The sequence below is a fragment of the Oxyura jamaicensis genome, chromosome 18 (assembly GCF_011077185.1).
Source record: "Oxyura jamaicensis isolate SHBP4307 breed ruddy duck chromosome 18, BPBGC_Ojam_1.0, whole genome shotgun sequence".
Taxonomy (NCBI): Eukaryota; Metazoa; Chordata; class Aves; order Anseriformes; family Anatidae; genus Oxyura; species Oxyura jamaicensis.
Window position 1 is genome coordinate 3,869,772 of NC_048910.1, and position 19,846 is coordinate 3,889,617.

The 19,846-nt window shown below is 40.8% G+C and overlaps 1 protein-coding gene across 2 annotated transcripts in view; it reads right to left on the reverse strand.

Moving 5' to 3' along the window:
• FOXK2 (forkhead box K2) overlaps positions 1-19,846 on the reverse strand; it is a 70,140-nt gene that overhangs the window by 39,073 nt on the left and 11,221 nt on the right. The window contains exon 1 of one of the 2 annotated variants that reach the window (XM_035342735.1): positions 8,313-8,858. The exons of the other annotated variant lie outside the window; for it this stretch is intronic. Coding sequence (XP_035198626.1) covers positions 8,313-8,692 — 380 coding nt within the window. The 5' untranslated portion in view covers positions 8,693-8,858. Of the gene's footprint in view, positions 1-8,312; positions 8,859-19,846 lie in introns of those variants that run through there. 2 annotated transcript variants of the gene reach the window in all.

A 19,846-nucleotide genomic window follows, 5' to 3' on the forward strand; every position in this document is an offset into this window, starting at 1 on the left:
CAGTCATCAGGTGTGACTACAGCAAGGTATATCATCATTGTTATTATTGACTAAAGCAACTTTTCCCAAAAGGTTCTGCTTTTGATCAGCAGAAGGTGGTGAAATGGAGATTCAATCCTTCCTCTAAGTTGTCCTCCAGCACTGCTAAAAATACGTGCTTAGTTCAAACCTTGAGACTTCAGTTTACACCCTCTGGGGTTTCATCCAGTGTTGATCCATTAGCAGGCCCTTCAGTAGTCTAATTCCTCCCCATAAATGGGTATATACCACTCCTTTTTGAGAAGGCAAACATACTGACCTCCTTAAGTCCCTCACTGCCTGGAATATCCTTGAGCCTTCAATTCTTTTTAGCAGTTGCCCCCCTAAAACCTTGCAGTTTTCCAAGATTCTTGGATACCAGTTCTGGTTCCAGAACCCCAGAAGTTCCACTGTCAATCACTGCTCCCCGCTGCAGCTCCTTTATTTCTACAGAGTCATCACATCACTCTGCTCTGACACATCTCACGACAAGCATTGAACAATTTCTCTTCAATCAGGACTTTCAAAAGCGCTCTACTTCTACTTTTCAGACCAGTTTCCCACCCTGAAGATCTGACCTGTATATCTTTTCAGATGCATTTTCTCTTTCTTTACTTCTTTTTAATGGTTTGCACAAGTCCATTTTTTCCCTCATTATTTGTGACTTACCAACATTGTAAATATCAGTAAATATTTATCAGCAGATGCATTTACTTAGATCACCAATGAAAGTATCAAGTAGAAACATCAAATAGTGACCAAGTAGTTTTTTCATGACTTGGCATGAAGTTTTACATTATGATAGCAAACCTGTGTATTCCCAAAATTCTGCATGGAAAATATTTTTCAAAATGAAATGTTTGTGTAACTACCCCCTCATAGTTAACCATTTCCTAGTCCTGGAGATACTCAGAGCTCAAACAGACAAGGTGCTGAGCCATCTGATCTGATGCTGAAGTCATCTCTGCTTCCAGCAGGGGTCCAGCTGCAGGCCCCTTCCTTAACTTTTTATGTAAAACCTTAAATTAACACTGCATTAAAACTAATTCCAGTCAACTTTATACTAATTTTGTTGTACTTCATAAAGCTTTGATAATGACATGCCTCTGGTTTGATTTGTTTTTTAAACTTTTAGCTTTTATTCTAAAAATGTTGTATCGCATGTGCATCATTACTCACGTGAGCTGTCTCACTGAAGCTAGCTGGAATATTTGCAGTTTAGCATGGACACAATTATGTCAGTTTGCTCATGTTTTTCATTGTATTTGATGCACATGGGCAAACAAAAAGGTGATACGTTTATATAAAGATTCATTTACTGAATACTGATTTTGAATGTTGAAAATTTTACTTCCACAAATACTCAGCTCTACAGCACACAAAGATGCTCCTTTGTAAATGTTTACAATTCGCAGTACTGGTGAGAAAGTACAGAACACCGCCCAAGCACAATCAATAGCTGCAGCACAACCACACAAACAAACGCGAAGAAACACAGACTCCAATCACTGAGAGACATTCTTTACCCCTATGAAAAAATATCTATCACAAAAGCAGATTTCAAGTAACCTAGTAAAGCCCCAGCATTCCTCAGTGACACAGTAACTTTGATGAAATCTTAACAGAATAATATAATTTTTAGTTTCTTGCCATCCAGTGTGGAATAGCTGCAGAGTAAATATGGTTCCTCCCCTCCCAACTGCTTTATCTAGGTCAAAAAATTCCTTAAAGGCAGGAAGTCGCAGAAAACAAATGTCACTACACATCAACTTTTTATCATGAAAATAAACAAGACAGTACACACAACCACCACCTTCCCAGGATTTCAGTATGAAGTTCCATAGAGCACACTAGCACTCAAGTCTGTCGTGAAAATTCATCATATTCTGCAAAACACGACTTCATGCTACTACATGAGAAATCTGCAATTTTCTTTGAAATTATATTTGATTTTTCCCAGTGTTGTACATAATTTTACATAAGATAATGGGGCTTAAGGGGTCTTGAGGGTACTGCTGTATTTACAGAAAAATACAGTAAATCAGATGCACAGTCATCTTACTTTGAATGCTTGAGGCATGACCGTGACAAAAAATTCTTTGCTCAGTGCGTGAGAATTACATATGCTTGAAGAAAAACACCAAACAGCAGCAGAATTCCTCCACAGTAGAATCATTCGCTAAAACACATGTACCTTCATGAAGGACTAATATTTAGAAGACAATGTCATTTCCTGATTATAAGCAAATTAATCACATACATTCATTTTGAAAAGTAAGGGTGAAACATTACCTTACTTTCCTTATACTCATCTGATAGCACAAGTTGTCTCTCCCTGCTCAAAACTAGGGTGTTTCACAACAGACAAACAGGATTGTATTTTGATTTAATTAGTACAGAGCAAAGACCAGTTTAATTTACACAGCTCTTACCTCATTAATGTAACTGAAGGTAAGAATCTCAAAATTCATTTTCAACTACAGATTCATAGAACAGACAGTTTTAATCCTTACTTCACACCGTTACACCACAACAACACTAATTATGCTTCCGTCAGAACTGGAAAGCAATGAGAGGAAAACCACCAATTTGTACGGTGATTTCCCGCTTTATATTATTTCTTGTACCATTCCTAAGATCAGTAGAACTGTACAAGATGTCCGTACTCAATTCTGCATATCAATCACACCAACAGAAAACATAAGGCATGTGCAACTTAATCCAAATCCAAACCAGTGAGTTGTACCTCAGCTACCCGACTGGTGTCTGACAATTCGTAGCATTGTCTCAGTAACAAAAGCCATTTCACTTATAAGGTGTGTTCAGCTGAGAGAGAAACGTGAAAAAAATGAGATGACAGAAGCAACTGTTACACAAATGATGACTACAGAAACTTCATACTCATCTCTATTTTCATTTCAAATGGTACACGTTCTACCTTCTTCCTCCTACATTCCTTTCAATCAGATCTGGTTACAGTGAGAACACTACTGCCACTGAGCCTGACATTTGAGAATCTTACTTTAAAGTAGCCAAAAAAAGACCCATAAACATAAGCCAGTTAAGATTATTATTTCTTATACCATGGGACACAGTGTCTGCTACAGAAAATAAATAAAAGTTTCTGGAGTCTGATTTTTAAGTCACAGCCAAGTCCAATATTTTAGTTCTTTGCTGTGAGATAACCTCTAAGTAATTCATAGTTTTAATTCCAGTATGGAACTCCTTCACACTCCTCTAAACCCAAATCAATTAGAAGGTCTCACAAACAATTCAGCCAGCTGTCTTCCTTAGGAGCAACTGTATCTATCAGAAGTGTTATCAAAAAAGGGAAAAAGCAGGTGCCAATCCAGCCTGATGTAATTGATCTATCCTTACAACTATATTCCTTGGAAAAAAAAAAAAAAAAAAAGTTGTTTGATTTCCTAACATTTATATTCATAAAGCAATTCTTTAAAACATGAACCAAGCTCAAGCCAAAAAAAAAAAAAAAAAAGAAAGAAAAAGCAAACAACATTCTTCCTAAATCAGCAGCTAGCACTATCTAAGGAGATACTACAATCCTTTCCTCTCAGCTGGTAAACCAAACCTGAGCTGTTTCCAGCGAAAAATTTTCGTTGAGCATGTGTGCAACCACAATGCATATAGCAATCACAACTCTGCATAGAATTTAAGCAACTGCCAAAAATTAAAAAAAGCACACTGATATATTAGAGGTTCTTTACAATCTGTTGCAGTATCCTGCGCGTGTAATGCTGAACACAAAAAAAAAAATCCTGAGGAGTTTACTTAGTGGATATACTTGATCCTTGTTCAGGAGCTACTGGCTTCCATCACCAGGAAAGCTTCAACTACTTAAAAAGCACTTTGTAGTTCCAGACCACAACACCAAACTAAAAATATTGATTCAGCCCTTTGTACGCTAAGGGAAAAAGCACTAGTACACAAACAGATGTATTTTTAGTTTTCAGCCATATAGACCTGCCTTAGGATTAGTCAATAGGTGTTAAGCTAAAGTGAGATGCACTCGACATTGTTTAGTGTAAGAGCTCCTATACTCAGTAAACATAAAGAAGTCTATAAAATGAATGACAGAATAGGACAATTATTTACAGTTTCTTATAAAAGAGCTAACTTGAGTTGCATCAAATGAAATTACCAGGTGTAAAGCTCAAAAAGCTCAGCAAAAAAGAACATTGCAGGCTCCAAATTAAGCTGTGGAACTCAGCGCCAAAAGTGATGTGGATATAAGTTTAAAGAGATTTGGGGAAAAAAAGAGCAAGTCGTTAAAAAAAAAAAAATGTAAACACTAAATGGTTTTTAACTCAGAAAGAAATCAAACCTAACTGCGATCCAAAAGATTAAACAAGGGAAGCATAACTATTTGCTTTTGTCCATTTTTATATACTCCTCCCTAGGCATCTGCTGCTGACCGCTCCTCAAGACAGGTAACGGACTGGATGCATCTTTGCTCTGCCTTAGATACTGCTCCAGTGCTAGTGGCATCTTGTCTTATGATTCCCAAATCTACTTCCACAAGACCAAAGCTAAAAATAACCATTAATCTACAAAATATGTTTTTGTCCGAATGAACACACTCTGTCTTAGAACTGTCAGGCCTAAAATGTCAGGATCTTTGTGAATTCAAATGCTACCATGCAAAGTACATCCAAGCTACTGACTGTAACATGAAAGAAAAAAAGGGGGTGGGGGGTGGAACGACACAGACAACAAACCTTTTTCAGAGCTAAACTGTACCCAAAAGTCAGTCTGTTTTTCTCCAGCTGTACTGTTACATCTGTCTGCAATCCTGCCTCTCCAAAAGCTGTATGCAAGAGCTCTGTCACCAACAGCTGCTGTGCCCAACATAAAAGGTATTTTTCAAAACAAGTACCTCAAAAGTCAAGCATCAATGTTATTATTTATCTAGTGATATATCCTAAAACGCTTTTACTGAAGTCAGGGGAAATTTGACAAGCATCAAATGAAAACAATTAAAAAACATGGACTTTATAAGCTGCAGCAGTGACAGTCCATGGATCTTCAAGGTAGCTGCAAGAGACTTAACTGAATTGCTCAGATTTGTGTGCATTTAACATGCGGTTCTAACACTCGTTCAATCCCATGCCTCTGTGCATTATGACCTTGACAGGAGAGCTACTTACTGGACATGAACAAAAAAAAAGGCTAGTTTTTCCCTAGCGTCCATTTTAATCATCTAACAAGATGACAGCTGGTTTGTATACACACAAGGACGTATGTGAGTCTGTCAAGAATCAGAAAAACAAAAACACACTTCCCACTGATATTACCTCCTGCTTGATAACTGAAATGTTTGAACCGTGAGTGAGGCTTCCAGGGAAACATTAAAAATAGTGACCAGAACAGTTATCTAAATGCGCAGTAATTCTGCATTACTGGCATTTTTATTTGTAGAAAGAAAGATGCCTTTATTAGAGCATGTATAAGCAGACTCTAATAACTTAATTTCCCCAGATGTTTAAAACGTGTGGTTTGCAGGAGACTAGAGTTGTATTTCTGCTTTTCCCTTCCAAAAACAGGAAGTTCAGTAACATTATTAATGCAATCATGTTTAAACACTGTGCTGAAATCAAAAATGGCCAAGGAGACATGAATCACATGTAAATATTAGGGACAATTAAATAAGACAGTTCAAGTCTGTAACAATATTTCACTTGGAGTCATCTGTAAGTCACTATTTATTAGTGACAGAGATGGATGCTTCATTCTTAGTTTCCAAGATTTTTTCAAAACCAACAGAAAGAACAATCCACTCTGTATTTTTTTGTTTTAACCTCACCTGCCATTAAAGAAAATAAAATACAAGTGATTGCGTAGTCATAGGCAAAGCATATTACTGGCAACGCTGCAGGATTAACCACCACCACCAAAAATAGATCTAGTGATTACTTGAGCTGGAGGTTAGCAATCATCAATCTTCAACTCACACCAAAACTGCTTTCCTTCCAGTCACGTTTCAGGTCAGTTAATGCGTACATTACACAGTAACTAAGTTTGATTCTTAAAATCAGGGAGATCATCTTCAGTGTGACCAGTTAAATCTACAATGAAACTCAAGAACACAGCTACAACGTTATTAGTCATCAGCAATTCACAGTAATGACTTGCCATAAGCAGATAACGTCTGCTTTGAATTTGTCTGAAGACGCCTATGCTAAAAAAAAAAACCAACTCTGTAAATAATGAAACTACTATTTCCCTATACAACACCAGTAAGACTTTTCTTCTCTTAAGAAGTTCTGTATTTTTAAAAAAGCAATAAAGCAGCATTTGAGCTTAACCACCGATTTAACTATGACCCTGTTGAATGTGCCTGCCCTTCAAGCTAAAACTCGTCCCCATGCTTGTTGACTAAAGAAATCCGAGTACATTCAGTGCACACACTGCTCCATTGTTTCTAGCCAGGACTGAAGGTATGCCACCTTTTATTTACACGATTTATTGGAAGATCACACCTATATTTTGTAAGGAAATAACTACTTTAACTGGCTTACAGATCTTGAAACGGAAAGCTACAAGCATGCAGTCTAAGAAATGGTGTAATCACTGAGCACAGTAAGTTTCAAGCAAGTGTAGTTTCTGTAAGCACCACCTACGTACACTCATGAAAAAAAAAATAATTGCAGAGAAGTTTTCATCATTGTTCATTAAAAAAAGTGGCACAAAAAATATTTCAGTATTCTCTTCCCCTTCAAAAGACAACACTGACAGAAAAAAAATAAATTACGAGACAACAATTACATGGACAGCATGAAGCAGCAGTAATTTTTTCCTGAGAAATTAAGCATTTAACAGAATGCTACTAACTAAATTACTCAAACTAATTCTAGACTGGTTGCAATCAACATATGTAATGCACAATGACTTACTTACAATTAGTATATTGCACCAAACCGTTTATGAAGAAGGAAGTATTTGATCTGTATTTCATAAATGTTTTAGATTAAAATATACACTAACCACATGCCAAACGATTATTAATATTAAAAAGCAGAAAGCAAAAATAGAAGTTACAGTTAAAGGTCAAACAAGTCATCCGACTGTATTCACGATTATACAACTCCACGCATATTGGCACCGTTAAAGCCTTTCAGAATGAGCATTTCCTAGAAAGCAGAAAGGTAAGACAATTTGATTTTTTACAGAGAAACAAGGTGGGGAAACTAACGCTAAGATGTCAAAGTGGAAAATATAAACCATCAAAGCCCTAAAGAAAGTTTAAAAACTTGTAAGACGTTAAGAACGTGTCACCAACAGCACGTGCTTTGTAAAGCTAAAACTCATAACCTTTTAGGTACTTCTTAGTCAAGCTACCTAAAATTATTCTAAGCCAAAACACTTTCACTTTTCCCACGAGACTCCTCAGAACACAGATCACTTATTTACAGCTCAACATAGCCTTAACCACAGTAGGTAGGCCTCACGTACTCTTCTAGAAAATTATTTTGCAAGGACAGTTAATATTTGCTAATAGCAAAGGAATGTATTACCGTTTAAAGACTCCTGATGCATTTACTGTCACATACGGAAACAAGTCTTAGAACACTAGGACTAGTGAAAGTATTTCACGTGGATGATTCGGTTTAGCCATTAAAAAAAATCACTGGTACAATCTGTCAAAGAGCAGAAACCACCACAAAAAATCTGAAGGCATTTCCTCACTCCCCACCCCCCAAAAAAAAGAAAAAAAATAATAAACCCTCTACATTCAGTAAAAGCACCGAGGGCGTCACAAGGTTTACTCAGCACCGATCCTCAATTCAAAAATCCCAGATATGCGGATAACCACTTGACTGGTTCCCTTTGAAGCACGTAAACAATACTCAAGGGTGTATCCAGTTCTGTTTGCTCATTACAATACCTCCGAGCACTGCTGCAGACAGCTTTGCTCCCAAACTCACAGCAGCTCCGTGCAAGACAGGGCGCTGGAGCAGGGTCACCGTTTGTCAGCCGCCAGCCCCGGACTCCCTGGCTCCGCAGCGGCCCGAAGGGCCGGCCACGGGGGGCGGCGGTGCGGGCACACGGCGGGGAGGACGCGGCCGAGGGGCTGCTGCCCTGGAGCCGCAAGGGGAGCAGGGGCGTCGGGGAAGGAGGCCTAAGAGACGGCCGGCACGGCGACGCTGTCATCCCTCGGGTGGCTGCCGAACGGAGACGAGCCGGGGGCGCAGCACCCCGCCGCGACACCCGGGGGGGAGCACGGGGCAGCGCGGCCGGGCGGGGGCAGGCGGCAGGCCCGGCCCCGGTGTACTCACACTCGGGGTAGCTGCAGCGGCGGCGCCCCCCGCCTCTGGAAGACGCCGTCCACGAAGACGCCGTTCTTGCCAAGGCAGCGCAGGTAGAAGTCCCCCCCGCCGCCACCGGTAGCAGCGGCAGCAGCTGCGGGGTCGCCCTGAGGCGCAGGAGGCGGCGGCCCGTCGGAGCCGGCCGGCGGCGGCGGCGGCGGCGGCGGCGGGGGCGCGGCGGTGAAGATCTCCAGGTGGCGGCGGGAGATGAAGCTGGAGTGGCCCATGCTCACGTCCACCGAGCCCTGCGACGAGTTGCGGCCGATGGTCACCGAGCGCTTCTTCATCAGGTACTCGAACTCCCGGCCCTCCAGCCGCGCCACGGCCGCCGCCGCTGCCGCCGCCGCCATCTTAGCGAGCGAGGGAGGGAGCGAGGCCGGGAGGCCGCGAGGCAGCGAGGCCGCCCTCCGCTGCGCCCCTCCGCCCGCACCGGCCCCGCAGCCGCAGCCGCCGCCAGCCACAGGCAGGGAAGGGGCCGCCGCTCCCCCCTCCTCCTCCTCCTCCCCCCGCCCGCCCTGACGCACTCCGCCGCCCGCTGATGGACGGCGGCGCCGGGCCAATGGGCGGCCCGCACGCCCATGGGGCTATGGCGGCGCGGCCAATGAGTAGCGGCGCTGAGGACGGAGCCGCGCTGCACGTTCGGGTGGCGGGGGCCGGGAGCGCGGGGGAGGGCTGCAAAACGCGGAACGGAGCCGCGAGCCCGGAGCGGAGCCGGCAGCGGGCAGCGCCCCCCGCGCCGGGGCAGAACGGGGCCGGGAGGCGAGGCGGGGCGCGCTCGCTCTGCCCGCCGGGGCGGTGTGCGGCCGCCCCCCCCCCGCAGCCCCTCTCCTCCTCCCAGGGCCGGGGGCACCTGCGGGAGGCAACGCCGGGCCGCGGAGGGAGGCCACTGGCCCCGCCCGCAGCCGAGGTCGGGCGGGCAGCACATGCCCGGGACTGGCTGCAGGGCAGCGAGCGGGGGGAAACCAGCCCGACCCCGGCAGTGCAGGCGGGGGGAGACCCCCCCCCCGGGGGGGGGGGGGGGGGGGGGGGAGTTGGCAGCTGAAAAGCTGTGTGTGGGAACTCCCCCCGTCAGCCTCAAACGATTTCTTGGGTTTTGCGTACCACAGCGATTTGACTGCCTTTTGAGAGGGGGGTGATACTAGAGGCAACTCCCCAGCTTGAGCACATAACATCCATACCATACAAGTGCAGTGCTTTAAATTTAAAAGTTTCAGGCGAGACAGTCTATTTGAGCGTACACCTGACTCAGCCCTAGTTTTCTCCCAAGAACTAGGGCACAAGAAAGTAAGCAAGTGATCTGACATGACGAAACAGAATTAGACCGCTAATCGCTGTAACAGAGTCCTCGTTGAGGGTCAGAGTACATCAAAGGGAGAAATGTCACAGAAAATATGAAAAAGTGATCAAGAACCCACATAAGCATTTTTTACTTGAGAATATTACAGGTTCCCAAAGGGAAGGCAGTAGTTGTACTCACTCAAACGTAGCACCTGCGTCGGGAACAGCATACCTGACCAAAACCCTGTCAACACGCCTGCAGTGCTCCTGTTACAAAGGCCAGGCACTGTCAGGATTCAGAAGAAAACAATTAAGCACTTTTGCCTATAAACGGTGAAGTGGGTGCTAGAAATTATTTATGTCTACAAACAGATGTATACACGGCACACTCTTCATCGCAACAGCCCAGATAGCCGTACAATGTTTTCTAGCAGTTAAGTTGTGCTTGTTTCCCAGACAGTACTGGAGTTCATTTATTAATTCAGAAGATGTAAATACTTTCCTCAGTGGTACATAAATGCTCTGCAAGTATTAGTAATAATCTTTAAAAACATCCTTATGCTCTAGTTAAAACCAATCAACTCACTAACAAACATCCAGTACTAAATTTGGAATTCAAACTTCTGGTTTTGCACATCTGAGCCAACAGAGCTTTAACTGTAGAAATCCTACATGTATGAGCCAGAACAGCTCACGGTGCACGCTACCTGCAAGGTCTGGCAAACCTTATTTTTACTCCTGGGATTGTGTCAACACTTGCTATAAACAACTACAGTACAGTTCCAGAACAGTTACGTCCATATATATCTGATTGCCTTATCACATCAGACACAGTGAAAAATATAGCAACATTGAGAGAGCTGGTTTCTTTTACGGAAAACTTCAGTTAAATCTTGCCCACACTTTGTTATTTAGAATCAGAGTTTCTTCTATACCAACATATGTTTGGCACGGAAAAGATGCAGCATCAGAGAGCCAGTTATGACTCCCAGATTCTCAACGTTTTTTTTTTTTTGTTTGTTTGTTTGTTTTGTTTTGTTTTTTTAATGTCTTGGCTGTGGTCTGACTATAGCAATGTTGTGCCTGCTTTGCTAACAATTGGTGGGAGGATCCTGAGGGGTATGCCGGCTGAACATTACCAATGGATTTCCATCTCCTAACACACTCCCACACCCACAGAGAGAGGAAACAGGCCGATTGGGACAGCCGCCAGGTAGATTCCCATCAGGCCAGCAGCACTTTCTACTGCTCTTATGGTTGCTCAATCTGCAAAACTTCGAAGCATTAATGATGCTTTAACATTTTCCATTATGTGAATCACAACTTTGTTTAATTTGTGTTAATTTATTAATAACATCCAATCCTAAACTCACAAGCTGATATTAGTTCCTGTTCTTTTCATAATGAAACAGGGTAGAGAACAGTTGCTAACACAGAATGCCAAGTAGCGCTTTATAATATACACTGAAAATACTTTGAGTGTCCAATGATCAGTATGCTACCCTATGGAAAGTGTCTAGCAGAAAGTCTGTTTACTTTCCTATTTCCAACACTGTAGAGCAAACAACAAATTCTGTTGTCAAAAGTAATACTCATTTTAAGATCTTGCTGACAACTTTCTGCCAATGTTTTTCTAAAGTGGTGCAGACTTAGTCACTTTCTTTGTGACCATACAAAATCACAGTTTTAAGGTCATTCCAACCTGCCCACTTGTAGTTCTGTTTTCTGTTGGATAAAGTAGGGAGCGGAGCAGTTGGAAGTGGAAGAACCATTCAATGTACACACAGTTCTCCTGAGCTGTTCTGAGCTTCTGCACTCCCCAGAAATTCACTGAGTGAACGTAACTTGGTCCTTATCTTGGAGCTACACAGCCGATATATATTATTCCATCAATTTTTCCCCATCATCTTTGAGGGTAAGCAAAAAGATTTCATTCTCCCCCATCTGCCCTATGGCTACCTCGACTATTGAGGACTGACTGGGGCTCCAACCTACTGACCAAAATTTAGTTTTCTGAAGTTCCAAGGTGCTGCCATCGCCCCTGAAGCAAACAAAGGTCTCAAAGCAGCCTCTGCACTTTGCCACTCCCAGCCCTCTGTACTAAGTGGCCAAATGCTCTCCAGTTCACATCAAATTATGCAGCAGTGTGTTTGCACCACAGAAGCTGAGACTCAGCAAACCTTATTTCACCCTCCAACCTTACAACAATCTGACTGAAGTTTAACAGGAATGTATAAACACTATATAAGATATAATTTATTAATACTATTTTAATTAGCAAGCTTCCGTTAAATGACTACATGGGATGTGATTTTTTTTCTGAAGCCCATGCTATAACAACACAAGGGTGTCCATTTACAGTCTGCTTGTGCTTGGGGCTAGTGAATTGTCATATAACCAGAGGTTTTCTTTCCTCAGCTCCCATGTTACACGTGCTCTGTACAGAGGGCTACAAAGCTGTGAAGCAGCCTTCTCAAGACGCACATTGTCAGCAATCCAAACACATGGGATGCTACCAGAGCAACTTGTTGAATAATCTAATGGATTAAGTGACCTTAATTGCTTACTTTGACACAAGCAGCATTAAACAGCTTTTAAAAGCCATTAGGGGCTATCCATAATCTTTTTATTACAGCAAGTGTCACAAGCTTTCAGTGAGATTTGATTTTTGTTAAACAAAAGCCTACGAAGTAAATTTGCAAAACCACTCTTTGATAACATTCACGTGCAGTTTAACAAGGTAAGCACCTCAAATATCAAAACCTACACAACTGAATAAAGACTTCACGCATTTATATCCCCTTCCTCAGCACCTGCCAAGCACACATTTTTTTCTATTTACTAGGTGAGAAGACCTTAGTAAGCAGTAAAAACTTCCTCCAACACAGCCTCAAAACTGCTGCTATGCACGACCGCGTTTTTAAGTAATCCTGATAACCACACTTGAACTCCTTACATGCTTAACTTCAACAATGTGTGTAAAACTTATTAGGATTCATGCTGTGATTCAGTTTTCTCAAAAGCATTTTTTTGTCAAGGTTAAGTATTAAAAAAGCATCGTGCAATTACCACAAAATGTTAAAAATACCAAACGATCAGGATGGTGTGAAGCTCCCTTGTTAAATGCCCAACCAACTCTTGAAGTGACTTAAGAATTAATAGAAAATAGTGTTTTACCTCAAATTAAGAGCTAATAGAAGATAGTGCTTTACCTCAAATTAAGAATAGAAGATAGTGAGTGTCTTACCTCAAACTAAGAGCTAATATAAGATAGTGTTTTACCTCAAATTAAGAACTAATAGAAGATAGCATTTTTACCTCAAAAGACCTTCCTTTTTTTCTTCCAAGGAGTCTTTCAGATCTCGTAACTCAAGTAACATCAGAAAAAGACTGGCAAGCGTAACACTTGTAAAAGTGCCTCATCTTAAGGGTTTTTTCCATTTGAAATGACCCCAAGATGAATGTCTCTCCCCTAGTTTCAGGGTTTGGTTTTGGGGTCTTACAGGAGACCAAAACTGGATGTTTAATCTCACTTGCTACCCCACTTCCCTACTCTACAGCATCCTAATGACCTCGGAAAAAAGGAAACAAGGGCTTCGAGAGCCAGGACAGCGCTGTCAACGGGGGTCTACCCGTGCAAACTCCCCGCCCCAGGCGCGGGGTCTCTCCTGTGAGGAAAGCTCGCTTCCCGCCCTGCTACCCAGCCTGCTCCGCGCCCCCAACGCCTCATGGCGGCGGCGCCCCGGGCTCCGACAGATTGGAGTCGGGCACCGGGGGGGCTTTGCTCCAGTGGCCGGGGGATTTTATCGGAGAAACGGAGCAGGGCTCGGCTCCACCGTCTGTTTGTAAACACTACGAGGCCATGGGCGGCGCCGGGAGCGCGGTCCCGGCACCGCCCCAAGGGTTCTGTGAGAAAAACGGGTCCGGGCAGGACTGAGGGTGGTGTAGCGGCGTTTTCTGACAGGATTATTTCACGGTTACGCCACAGCCCGTTGCCGGCTGAGGTTAAAACACGTTTTCTTGGGTTGTACCAGCAGTTTTGGGAGGTGAGACCGTCACCCTCGAGCGGTTCTGGGAAGCGAGCGGTTACGCACCTGAAACTGCAGTGGAGTTGGAGAAGATGCTGTTAGCGACCAAAAATATAAAGATAAAGCACGCAACCTTAACGCCTCGGTTTGTTTCAAGTAACAGCAGACAACGAAAATTCAGACAAACGCTCTAAATTGAAAACATCCCATCCACCCTCAGAGGATAATTATTCACAAAGCAGCAGCTCTAAAAACTTCACACCACAGGATTATTATTATTTTCTTTAACATGCAGTTCTGCTGCTGTGGCTTTTAACTGGGGATGCAAAACCCGCACTACTTTGTAACTAACTCAGCCTTGGATGACATATAATCTTTGCCAAGTAAATTGCTAATGAATCTCTGCTGTTCTACGTTCAAAATAAACACCTCAGTAAAAATTGGACCTGATGATTCAGAAGTTTAAAGTTCCATTGCCCACTTCCAAACAAGTCAAAGAACAATCAGCGCAGCTGACCTTTACCAGGTGCAACATTTACTGTATTTAACATTGAGCATCGGAGTTATTGCTTTTAATTGCAACTGAGCACAATTCTACTGTGATTTTGCATGTTATTTTGCTTTTTTTGCCACTGTATGTTTTACATCCCTGTTTGCTTGGTCAGGAGATGTATAACTCAAACAGTTAAAAGTACCTGTTAAAACATACCTCAGACTGAAATGACTTGTCCATTTTTGCTATCAGACTACATCAGTCCTGGAACATCACTGGAAAGCATGTTTACTGATTGTTGTTTCTTTGAGAGCTCCGATTGTACAGAATATTTGCTATGCATACACAGCTGTAGGCATTTGAATAAAATCATATAATTTGCCATGAAAACTCAGAAAGGCTGGCACTTCTGTTTTAGAGGAACATCACCATTAAATCTATTTACCACCATGGAAGAATTTTGACTTTAACTTTTAACTGAACTCTTCTTCAGTCTCCTTCCAGCACTCCCACATCACATAACTTTATGATATGGTATTATAAATAAACCTAACCTTCCAAGAAAATGAAGCAGATTAAGTTGCCAAGGTCCATCTTATCTGGAACATGTTTTTGGCATCTGAAGGAGGAAACTGTAGTGGTATCAATATCATACATGCCAGATGCAAATTCTACTAAAACAATAATAGAAGTTGTAGTTTAGATGGCAGAAAATTAGCTGACAATTGGGAGCGGAGGGTAAGACTATAGCCAAACAAGTACATGATAAAATCCTTTACATTGTTCAAAAATCAAAGAGAAATTACAGGAGTGTGAATAAGCTAAATAATAATAAAAAAGCTGAAGGCAAATTTAAATAAAAACCCACAAAGTGTAATTAGAGTTCAGTAAGAAAAATGTAATTTAAAATCTTCTTTTCATGATACAGCATTCTAATTTATGTTTGTCTTTTCAGAAATCAAAGTTTTATCAAGATCATTGTTTTTTTTTTATTTTTTTTAATAGATCAATGCCATTCCCTAAGCCAATAGAAAACCACAAAGAAAAGATCATTTAAAAACAGAGATTTTTTTTTTGTGCATCTGCCTTTTCTGAAATACTTCTTACGCCGTCCCTTAGGATAACTACAGAACTAAGCAAGATTCAGAAAAGAGTGGCTGAAATTATTAAGTATGAAAACACTTTTACACAAAGGTTAAGAAATTGCAATTGTTTTCAGTAGTGAAGGGACAAACATTATTAAAATAATATAACAAGGACAAAGCTCAGTGAGAAACGTCTCATGTTCCATAAACAGATGTTAGAAGGTTCTAGTAAGGTAAAAAAACGGCTTAAAACAAACCCAAAGCACACTATAATATGCTATAAGGAATATGATGATAAGAACAGTATTTTTCATATCCATATATTGCATTTGGTTTTAGTAGTTTTAACGGTGTAGCCAAAGACTGAACAACTTAAAACAGTAAATTTTCATCCAATTACCAGGTATATACAAACCCTAACAAGATTTGGTCTTGTCCTTGATTGCATTTCTAAGTACTACAGGCACAAGATAGAGCTGTTTGCAGATCTCTCTCCCAAATACATAAACAAAATAGACAAGAGCATATAAGCCTCGGGTCTGGCCCAAGATACATTCTTATGTTCCTAATAAAGTCTCAAAATAACCAGAATGGTTCTCACATTTAAGAGTATTTCTGTGAAAATGAATGAAGTTTACACCTAATCCTCAAATTATAAATATAAGTGTGTAGAGATCTGATAAAGGGGAAAAAGTGAGAGCATTAACTTCTTTTGAGGGGAACACCTGAACAGATTCTTACCATAAGCTGATTCCTCTGTAGGCAACTAGAGAAACAAAACTGATGGACGGAAATCTGGATGTGGCAGAATTAAATGGTTATTTTTCTCCCAGACTGGATGACGGGAATACAACAAAAAGACTACATAAATGATCTGAGCACCAGGGAAACAAACAAACACAAACTTAAAAAAAAAAAAAAAAAAGCCAGGCTGTACTGATTATGTTTGAGTCCTGCACAAGTCATCAGGTGTTCAACCAACCTCCAAAAATATCATAGAGGGAGCAAACTGCAAACATTTCTAACACAGGGATCTTTTCAAGATTCAAAGACATCTTAACATGGAAAGTAATACATAAAAGAGCATAGACTGGTCTTAGATTTTTTATTTATTTATTTTTATTGGTTGTCAAAACATCAGTACTAAAAAAATCCTTCTGTTCCCCTTCTGCAGATCCTCAGAATCCCAACACACAGTTACTGAAATATCAGGACTGAGAGCAGAAAATTGAAGTCTCAGCAGTCAGACTACTACAGTGTGTTAGAGAACAGCCAGACGGAGTCTGTGATCAGAAAGCCACCGAGAGACAGACTTTCAACAGACAGAGGAATAAATCTCTCATCTCTGAGCACTCAAGAAAATATCTGAAGCTCAACTATTCTATTCCCATTTGTTTATTTTGATAATTGAATGAGTCTGTGGTTAATATCAGGTGATAATGGTCTATTCGCATTTCATTCTTAAAAAAGGATCCAAGCAACAGACTATTCAAAGCAGCAAATAAACAATCCTCCTCGTGACTCAGATCTGAAGTTTCTTACCAATGTTCTTGTGACATTTATTATACAGCATTCTGCAAAGCAGACCCATTGCCAACAGGAATTGCCTGTTTGGACAAAACCGAACAGAAGGGAAATGTGAAGCAATTCACTTATTTTTACAGTTCCTTCATTTACTTGCTACTTAATAACTCTGTCAGATGCAAAGATGCATCAAGGAAAAATAAACACATTGCTCCAAAAAAGAAGCAGCAGGAGAAAAATGGTTTCTCAACAGAAGCCATTGAACACTAATGTAAACAGAAGCATTTTTATCCATTTAAAAAATACAGAATAATAAACAATATTTAAAATCTGTATTTAAAACTTGTCTGAGGCTAGACTACAGCAGTGGAGGAAAAAACTGCAACATGCATCAACTCCATAGCAAATCATATATATAGCACAAGCTATGGGGCTTTATGGTTCTATCAGTCAGAAGCTGTTAATGCAACCTGAAACTTGCTGAGTACAAAGCCTTTGCAGTTTGCTATTGAAGATAGTAAGATAGCAACCACAGAACCTAAATATGGTGGAAGAAATCCAGTAATTTTTTAGCAGGATCCTAAGATACAAACTAAACCAAAAACAGATTAGAAGTATAGCTGTCATACTAGTAGGGAGCAGCTGAAGTATAAATATTTCCCTCTCTCCCAAGGGCACAAACTTACAATTTAATCCATCAGCTTTTACACATCATTATCAACTTATATAATTTAAAATATTTGTGCAAAACATCTCTCCCTATGAGAATATTCTTTTTAGAACATGCCCATAAATATATCTGCTACCCACATCCTACACTGCAGACTGCTTTCACTTCCTTGCGGTTGGTCAGTGCTGGTAGGTGACTGTAAAAGTTCAATGAATACGATGCCAGCAACTCAATGGTTCAGTTAGCGTGGCTGCAGGCTCCGGGGATTAAACTGAATTTCTAACTTTATTCTAATGAATCTCAAATTACTATTTTTCCTCGTTACACTACTAATACCATTTTTGGATGAAAATACCTTTATTTTGCTCAATTAAGCTCCTCCCTCAAAAAATAATAATAATAAAGAAACATGAACACCCAAACCTACTCAGCAAATAGGTATTAGCAGGACTCAAATAATTACTGATGTAAGCACAATTATGCAATCTGGCCTGAGATAAATAACAATGAAATTACTTTTTGACATACTCCTACAGCAATTCCCAGTGATGATTTAGTTGCGAATTCATGGTCTTGTCAGATTGAACATGAGGTGAGTGGGTTTTTTATGTTTTGTTGTATGTGTTTTACTTCCTCTAGCTTTTAATAGAAATGATGATCAATTAAAAAATATATATTTTTTAAAAATATTTCACACCAATCCCAAGAGGAATTTTGGCTGATCTTATGCTTTGAAGGTGGCATTATGAATTTGTTTTGTGTCAGTATGACAATACCCTTAAATACTGCAGTATGACAATACCCTTAAATACTGCAGTTCTATTATCTCAGATGCCTTTTAGGGCTCTTATCCTTTTCAATAGTCAATGTACAATCAAAGCGTGTTTCTGTAATGTTACAGGATTTGTACGCCCTCATTCGTCCATTTCTCCATTTTGATTAAACAAAAAAGCAAAATACAGATAAGAGCATACCCTAAAATTACCAGCAGTAAGTTTTGAATTATATCCAGATACCATTTTCCATGCATAGGTTTTCAACTTATTCTGAATATTGGACACCTGCGATTCTTTCCATCTTTATGCAATCTTACAAATGTAAATGTAGCTCAAAATCTCACTCCGTTCATTTTCTTCTTTTGTAAGAAGAGACCGAAAAGCTATTTTTTTCAATACAGGAGTTATGGCAATTATTGAGCCAGGCTTTTAATAACAACACGAGAGGAGAAGAAAAACATGTACAATGATCACAGAAACATACAGTGTACTATTATTCATCAGTCAATTTTAACTCCTTTGTGAGCCAACAGGCAGTCTGAAGTTGGCAAAAACAACTAATAGTTAAACGTTTGGAAAGCAGGACTCAACAGGAACAGAAACTGTAACTGAATCAAACAAGATTGGAATGGAGGTAAGCAGGAGAAAGAATCACGAGACATCCAAACAGAAACACACTCCTATCTAATCATCATTGTTGGCTTTTTCAGTTCCCAGGAGAGAATTTTAAATAGAAAACCTGCCCTCTTTGAGAGCTCATGGTTTCACTATACCATTAAATGCCTTGGCACAACATTGCATTATGGAAGTCACCTTAGCTATTTTACATAATAAAAAAGATCTATATAGTAAAATCATCTTACCTTGCTAACAAAATCAAAGAGTAATCAGTTTCTAGTAAGTTAATTTGAAACCTTGAAATATCCACAAAGTATCCACAAACCTCCCTTTTTCCCCCCACTCCTTTTTTCCCCTCCTCCCTTTTAAAGGCAAGATGAGGCAAAGCAGGGAAACGTAGAAAAGAAAGTTCTTAAAAGCAGCATTTTTGGAAGCTCATAGTTTTAAATTAGAATCTTTATATCCTGCTTCTAATGCTCAAGTTTTTAATTTGTCATTGAAAGTAGGTACTATGTCTAAAATTCCAGAGTAGCTTAAGTAACTGGATCGGCCTTTTCCTCAACACTTTCATGAATGACTACAAGATTAAAAGGTATTTCATGTCAAAAGATAAATATTTAGCCAACAGTTCAATGGCAGTGTCATTTCCTGTTCTTGCCACTAGTTCCCATCCTTACAGCACCTCCCATTGTGCCAGCAAATGTTTGTATGACTAAGTGAGAAACCAGATTAAGAAAATGACAGGAATGAAGAAAAATTACAACACCATTTTGAAGGTGAAGTTTTGTATCCAGATGAGTTCCCCTGTTTGGTTCACCCCATGGACTCAAATTGTACTGCCAATGGGAGAGGCCATGGTGAGCCCAGAATAAATGCCCAGGAAAAGGAGAGCGTAGCAGCTGCGTCAGCAGTGCTGCTGAAACGCGAGCCTTGGCCTCCTGTTACAAACGCACGTCAGCCTCTCCATTCAGTAGCTGTATTCCAGTTACCCTGAATAGACAGCCTTGTAATAAGTATACGCTCTCGGTATGA